Source organism: Miscanthus floridulus, chromosome 16 (genome assembly GCF_019320115.1).
Source record: "Miscanthus floridulus cultivar M001 chromosome 16, ASM1932011v1, whole genome shotgun sequence".
Taxonomy (NCBI): Eukaryota; Viridiplantae; Streptophyta; class Magnoliopsida; order Poales; family Poaceae; genus Miscanthus; species Miscanthus floridulus.
In genome coordinates this window covers 47,260,159-47,267,992 of record NC_089595.1, presented here as the reverse complement: position 1 = coordinate 47,267,992, position 7,834 = coordinate 47,260,159, and the positions used below count along the sequence as shown (strand labels likewise).

Sequence of the window (7,834 nt, the reverse complement as noted above, 5' to 3'; positions counted from 1 at the left end):
AACCGCTTGGGCATTAACAAAGTCCTGCCGTCACCGATTCACCATTGGACACCTCAAGAGCCAATGGAATGGGCAATGCCACCTCCCCCGCTTCTACCTTTTTTTAGCCCCCCTCAGTTCCGCTTTCCTGCGCAACACTTTCCTCTGATTTCTTCTCCCAACTCGATTGCAAACTTGATCAACAACATCTTCTTCTTCTTGGAAGGATGTATTAGCTTCTAATAAAGCGGATTAAGGTTTTGTGGTTTATGCACACCATTGGCAGCGACTCTCTGCTGTTTGGGTTGTCCAGAACCATCTCGTCGGCGCAGAAGCCAGCATGTCCACTACGCTCGGGAGCGGCAGTCTTAGCCCGGCTGCCGGTGCGTCGGCGGCGCCGGAGGTGGAAGGCCACTGGGCGCCGCACGGCGCGGTGCTGACGGCCTGCGTCGTGGGCATCAACGTGCTGGTGATCCTCCTCATCTTCGGTTTCTTCTGGCGGTTCTTCTCTGGGAAAGGTGGGCCGCCGTCCACGTCAGACGACGGCGCCGACGACGAAGACGAGGACTCGCTGCCCGTGGCCTTGCCGTGGGCGTCCCGTCACCGGCACGATGACCGCCTCGGCGTGCAGTCGACGCCGGTGGAAGACGTGGCGTCGTCCCTGCCCGTATCCGTGTACTCCAGCGCCGGCTCCGGCGCCGAGGAAGGAGGAGGGAAGGCTCCCGAGTGCGCGGTGTGCATCGTGGAGCTGCGCGACGGCGACTCGGTGCGCGTCCTCCCGCGGTGCGGGCACCGGTTCCACGCCGACTGCGTGGGCGCGTGGCTGCGGCTGCACGCCACGTGCCCGCTCTGCCGCGGCAGAGTCGTCGCCCCCGCCGCCGCGGCCGTCGCTGACGCGTCCAGGAACGCCAAGGACCACGACGACAACGTCGCCGCGGATGATTGTCCCGTGTGAGGCGGCCGAGAGGCCAGATCGCTCTCTCGATCTGGCAGTGCATGGCGAGCAAGCAAGGGGACCACGTACACGGCGGAAGGTGACAACCATTTCTTCCACCTTTTCAGGTCGGCGTCCATGTCGCTTAGCACCAGATGACCAGCTAGAAAAGGTTGGTGAGGCGATCGATTCCTGTTCTTCATATTGTGTGATGTATGCATGTATATTTCTGGTTGGTTTTCAGGTTTTGGGATTAGATATATCGAGTCGTATATATATCGTGAATGGAGTCTTCGACCATGTGTAGTGTATGCATGTGAGATCTGCATGATTAATTACTCATTGTATGAACTATATATGATATGGCCGATTTGCTAATTGCATTTTGGCATGCATATGCGTTTGTAAGACAGTAGAATTACTGGTAAAATATATAGTCTGTGTTTGTTTGCCACTTTGCCTTTGAGAGAAGGACGGATCATCCAATTCTCTGGTATAAATAAATACGACGAATACTGATTCTTTCTTCTTGAATGAAAAATTTGATGCATGACGATTCTTTCTTCTTGAATGAAAATTTTGATCGACCTTATTGTGCAAGGGTGTATCTATGGGTCGTAGTTGTCACGTCTATCACTCTGATAAACGTACTGAATGCATGCATAAGCATCAGATAACATACGCATCAGATAACACACTGGCAGGTGCAACGTTGGGGGTGGTTACTGGCACTTTCTTCTTGATAATAGTCCGCTTGATCAGCCGAGAGTTAGCTGAGGGCTAAGCTGACTAGGCTAGCTGGTTTTGTGGACACTCCCGAGCATAGTGGCCCTCCCTGCCACACTTGAAACAAGCACCAGGCTTGTTCCCTTGTTCTTGATGAGGTGGGACTTGCTGTCCGTAGGGGCAGTTGAGGTTGCACCTGCTGAGTTGGTGCATAGTACTAGGTGGAAGGTACCTGATAAGTCTACTGAGGCTGTCGAAACAAATGTCCACCCAAAGACTGATAGGACACCCGCCTGACAACCTATACTTTCTGCGCCTGGGGTGACTAGAAGACCTAATAGCCACCCGCTTGCACTTCCATTCTGCCTGAGAGTCACACTACAATCACTCCATGGCAATAGCAGCATTCATCGTAGCCCCAAAGGTCTAGTAGTTCCCAGTATATAACTCCTTCTGTAGGCTGCAAGAGAGGCCACGATAGAAACGGTCCCTCTTCTCCTCATCTGTATCAACAAGAGTCCCAGCATACTGTGACAAGTGGTTGAACTTGTTAACATAGTCCATCACAGACATGCTTCCTTGCCGAAGTCCCAGAAACTCTGTCAACTTCCTATTTAGACCACCAGCAGGAATATAATACTCTCTGAAGGCCGCAGTGAACTCCTGCCAGGTCACCCGGTGATCTACCGGCTGCATGGCATTAAATGTGTCCCACCATGCACTAGTAGATCCCAATAGCTGTTGCGCTACAAAGCGCATTTTCTATTCCTTAGTTATGGTGAGAAGCAGAAACTTTTGCTCCAGGATACGAAGCCAATGCTCCGCATCTAGAGGCTCAGCCGTCGGCGTGAACGTGGGTGGGTGTGTCTTTAAAAAATCCTGATAAGAGCAAGGTCCCTCAGGATCGTGGGCACCACCCCCGTTCCTACCATTTCCTCCGTGGCCTCCACGGGCGAAGCCGCCGATAGCCTATGCCAGCAGCTCCATGGCACGGGCTGACTCGCGACGAGTAGCCAACATCTCCGCATGAGTCATCGAAGGTGGCAGTGGTAGAGGAGGAGGAGCCAAAAGTGGAGCCTCATGGCTCTCCCTGTTGTCGTTCCCATTGCCTCGGCCACTTTCACCTTGGCCTTTGCCAAGACCGTGGGCCGCTCCGGTACTGGTGCTCCCATGACCAAACCTCAGGTTCATCTATAACATATAGGAACCAACCATTTAGGGCAACCCTCTAGACCAAGAATAAGAGACTAGAGAAATGATAAGATATTTATTGAAGCATTCTTTTAGTTATCCTATCAATTTATTAATTTAATTTATATGTGTAGGGGGAAGTTTAGTTTAAGCAAGGTTATATTATCATGATGCATGCATTGGCCTATACATTCACTCAAGCCGGAATATAGCGGCGTTCGCAACATTTCGGCACATCATATACTCACTTTCTGCTTTGCTAACGATTCTTACGCAGCGTAAGTCAGTGTACCTACAGAAAATTAATTAGATAAAACCAATGCCGCTATCCTAGATAGACCATATTGCTAGGGTTTATACTTATTTAGATAATTTTATCGCATCCTACTTTTCGCAAAACTCTTGTTGGTCAAATTTTAGGTTTTGAAAAAGAGTGAGGAAACTCGTAGACTCATTATTGGCTCTAGTACCAACTGAGGCAGACACTACTACTAGAAACGTTTTTCGTGGCGGACGAATTTGCTTTCCCGCAGCGGGCAAACGCGTCCGCCACCGCGTAAAGGTCACGGTAAATCGTGGCCTTCCTGCGGCGGGCCACTTTGCCCGCTGCGGTTAATCGATTTACCGCGGCGGGCACATTAGGACGCCCGCTGCGGTAAATCATTAAAAAAACAAAAAAAAACCTAGGAGCCCGCCGGCGAGCCCATTCTCAAGCCTGCCAGCGAGCCCGTACGTTCCCAGCCCAACCCACCGACGCACCGGCTGGATCCGCCCACCACCGCGGCCAAGGAGCTCCTCCGCACCGGATCCGCCCACCACCGCGGCCAGGGAGCTCCTCCGCACCGGATCCGCCCACCACCGCGGCCAGGGAGATGAAGGAAGAGGGAGAGGGAGGGAAGTGTTGTACCTACCTCCACGCGCCGCGCCGCCGTGGATCCCCGCCGGAGCAGGTGCCGCCGCCATGGATCTGGCCCCAGCCGTCGTGGATCTGGCCCCAGTCACCGTCGTCGTCGTGGACGCCCCAGCCGCCGCCGCCGCGAGGAGGGAGGGGGAAGGCCGCCGTCGTGGATCCGCACCGTGTCGATCCGCGCCATGGAGAGGGAGGGAGGAAGGTCGCCGCCGTGGTGAGGCCAGATCCGTCGGGGACGCCATGGTAGACGCCGCCGCCACCTTGCTGTGGCGGTCCTTGCCGACGGGAGATGCAGGTCGCGCCTCCTCTAGAAGCAACTCACCGGCTCGAGGGGAGGGGGCATCCCGCGGCCGCGCGTGGAGGTGCAGCTCGCCGTCAGCCTTCGTGGAGAGCTCACCGGTGCGGCCGCGTCGGAGGGAGCAGGGCAGGCGGCGGTGTCCGAGGGAGCAGGGGACGGCACGTCGGTGGTGGCCGTCGCGCCGGGGGCAGGGCCGGCCGCCACGCTGGTGCTGGCCTTTGCGTCAGAGGCAGAGCCACAGCACCTAAGTATACCTATATATACGTGTAGACGAATATCGGGCCAGCTTGGGCCTAATGGGCCTAGTCCTTTTCCGTGGCGGGCTTTTAACGTTGTCCGCCATGGTAAATTGATTTACCGTGGCGGACACCTTACGATGTCCGCCACGGTAAATAGGGTATTTATCGTGGTGATGTCCGCCACGGTAAATCGATTTACCGTGGCGGACACATTAAGATGCCCGCCACGGTAAATTGATTTACCGTGGCGGGCAAAAGTGCCCGCTGCGGTAAATAAAAAATGACCGCCGCGGTAAATCCCACGATTTACCGCAGCGGGCAAAAATAGATGCCCACTACGGAGTGTAAAAGTGCAACGCTGCGCATATTCGTTTGTGTAGTAGTGAGAACCGCCTGAAATAACGCATTTACGGAGGCGCTTGTCTACCACCAGACACTAAGCACCTTGAGAGCGAGCTAAATCGGGCGGATTCCGTCGAGCACACCCCAAGGGAGAGCCCAAATAATCCATATTTTTCCTGCAGGAATCAATAATGAGAACGAGTTTATATTACTTAGTCCATTTCATACATCCAGAGTTCTTAGAAATATATTATTACAGTACCAAATTCAGAGTGCGGAAATTTAACAGCGGAATGAAAAGAAATATCAATCGATAATATACAAGGATCCGTCTGTGCCCACCAGAATAATCCTTTACACAACGGCTACTCCTCAGGCAGTACCAGCAACAGGGGTAAATAAACCCTGAGTACACAATGTACTCGCAAGACTTATCCTACTTGTGGGAATAATTTCCCGACTCCAAGGAATTTGATAAGCTTTACGGTTTGCTGGGCTTCCTTTTTGCGGAAAGCAATACTAATAGTGAATCTTTATTCATGTTATTATTAGCAGCCATGATTACTTCATTATCTAGCCATTCTATATAAGCACATGTTCTACTTTCAAGCAAGAGTTGAGCAAACAGTTCTATTTCATCACCTTTCATTTTTAATTTCTTACTACAGTGCTAGACTGTAGACAAGTCGTATCAGAACACTGGTGATTCATGAATCAATGTGCCCAGCTAGGTAGCTCAAAACATACATTTTGCTTGTACCCTAGGCACAAGTAGGATCAACCCATCACTCTCCTATCATAGGGTCTAGGTCCCCGTCTAAACTTGGACTCTAAGCCCCCGCTCCTGAGTCCTGAACTCAATGTGGTGCTTAGACCTTAACCATCTCCACCTCCAATCGGTCGGTCCGGAAGGAGTCGGAACCCATGACAAGAGAGCAACAAGTCTTTCCTGCGCCCATACCCATGTATGTGCTTGGGATAATAAGTCTGTGACTTGCATAGAATCCAATGCAAGGGTCGGTCCTTAACCGACATAGACAGGGAAAAAGTGTAACCAAGCTATGCCCTGTTGGCCATAGGACACAACCTCTTACACCCATCAATACCCAAACCATATCCATGTCCGGTCTCTATTTTCCTTTCCACTATTTTATCATGAGTGATCGTAATAATCACCTATTATGAGTAACGACATGTTACTCACGCTACCGAAATCCTGAGCATAGCAGCTACTTGACCTATACTAGTAGAACTCATAGGTAAGTTTATCTATACATGTAGTTTCCATAAAATGCCTGTAACGTAAATGCTCATCATATATATATTCAGTGATCATTCAAAAATAAGGGTTATGCACCTGGGCTTGCCTTGGACAGGCGGGGTGTCAGCAACGGATGGCTCTGGGGCTCCCTCTTGTACGAGAATCTCCTCACACTCCTGTTCTTCCGTAGGCACCAACTCTACCAACTCGTTATCTACATGTATGAAATGATGATGCAACACTTAATAATACAGCAACAACAACTCTTAAAATAAAATACATCTGTCAAGCTACTAAACTAGCTCTACCGACTAAGACGCTACATTACCTATCATTCCCACTAAACAGGTATGAAACATTTCATGTATTAACTTAGCAACTAAAAGAATCCCTATTCTTAATATCGATTACTCTATATATGATAAAACAAGGAGTACTAGCTACTCTATTTATCAACCTACTCTAGGGCTACAAAAATTACAGTGAGTACATAATAATTTAATGAACCTACTGTAAAAATTTTATGGCTAAATCTATCACTTATTTGCCACAAAAATTCCTACAAATAGTAAGCTAAATAATACTAAGCTTTCCTAAATGAATTAATGAATCTATCATTATCACAGATAACTATAAACTAACTACACCAACAGATAGATAGCATTTTTATAAACCTAATAAATTTTGTTTCACTATTTTTGGACACCTACAGAATTTACTATAATTTTACAAAGATCAACTCAAAACTAAATTGAATAAACATTTACTAATTCCCTGAAAAATGAAAAAACCGGAATCCATTCGCGCGGCCCATCGTGCGAGCGGCTCGGCCCACTCCCGCGCAGCGCGCGCGTACACATGACCCACCAGTGCGGCCCACGCGGCACGGCCCAACTGCGTGTCGGCGGCCCGCGACGGGATGGCCCGCGCGCTTCGGCACATTTGCTCAAAAGTCCCCGTAGTACTACCGAATCAATCTGCAGTCCATAGCACTATTCCTACAGTCAGCGTTTAAGCAAACTAACCCTTGGAACATCCTATCTTTACCATGCCTAGGTCCCCAGACACCCGCGCGCGCACCGACGCGGTGGCGCTGGCATAGGGCGACGACGTCAGCCATCCTAGCCCCTCCCCGCCCCCGGTAGCGAGCCGATGATCACCTAGACACAAACACGAAGCAGTGGGCGATGAAGCGATGAACGGAGATGCGGTCCAGAGCTCCCTCCACGGTGGCGGACCTCCTACAACGGCGGTGGCCATGTTCCCGTGAGCTAAGGCACAAACGACATGAACTAACCAAAGAGTGGGCATCAGCAACCCACCCAGAACCTTCTTGACTTGGTGGCTTGACCGGGGACAGACCGGTTGAGTTCGGCCAAGCGCGCACGGCAAGGTCTGCGACAGACGGCGGTGGCACGACCGCGTCAGCGACGCTGGGCAGATGGTAGCAATGTGAATAGGGTGCGCACGGGGTGAAGGACTGCAAGGCAAGGCTGGGGGTGCAACCAATTGGGCTCGGGAGGACTAGATGGGTAGTGCCCACGACAATGGTGTCTAAGCCTTTAATGGCGTGACGGCGGACGCCAGCTCCAAATTGAAGCTTGCCAAGGCATGATGTGACATGGTGCGGGGTCGATCGACCAGTAGACTTGAAGACGAAGTCATAAGCGTGCTGAATTGAATGGACATCCATGATGAAATTGGTGGCGTGGCCTGGCCGGACCAGTAGCAGAGGAGGGAGGGGAAAAGAAAGGAATAGGGTCTGACTGCTTGCTTGAGCCTTGGCAGGACGTGACGACCGCACCCGAGCATTCATTGCGAGCCAGCACAGCCAGGAGAGGGGGAATGTCCACGTGTGGGCGGTGGCAGTGCAGCAGCACCACCGTGGTGCCATTAATGGCGAATGACAAGCGGTGGCCTCGGCACGGCCACGTGCACTAAATCGAGACGGCAG

At 51.4% G+C, this 7,834-nt stretch overlaps 1 protein-coding gene across 1 annotated transcript; it reads left to right on the top strand.

Annotated features, from left to right (window-relative positions):
- The first annotated feature begins 319 nt into the window (after positions 1 to 319).
- LOC136510065 (RING-H2 finger protein ATL3-like) lies at positions 320 to 1,197 on the top strand. The gene has a single exon (XM_066504638.1). The coding sequence runs from the start codon at positions 320 to 322 to the stop codon at positions 932 to 934; it is 615 nt and encodes a 204-aa protein (XP_066360735.1). The 3' UTR covers positions 935 to 1,197.
- Positions 1,198 to 7,834: the final 6,637 nt, after the last annotated feature.

What these genes read in the sequence shown, in the direction of transcription:
- LOC136510065 (XM_066504638.1), top strand. Translation starts at nt 320, where the DNA reads ATGTCCACTACGCTCGGGAGCGGCAGTCTTAGCCCGGCTGCCGGTGCG.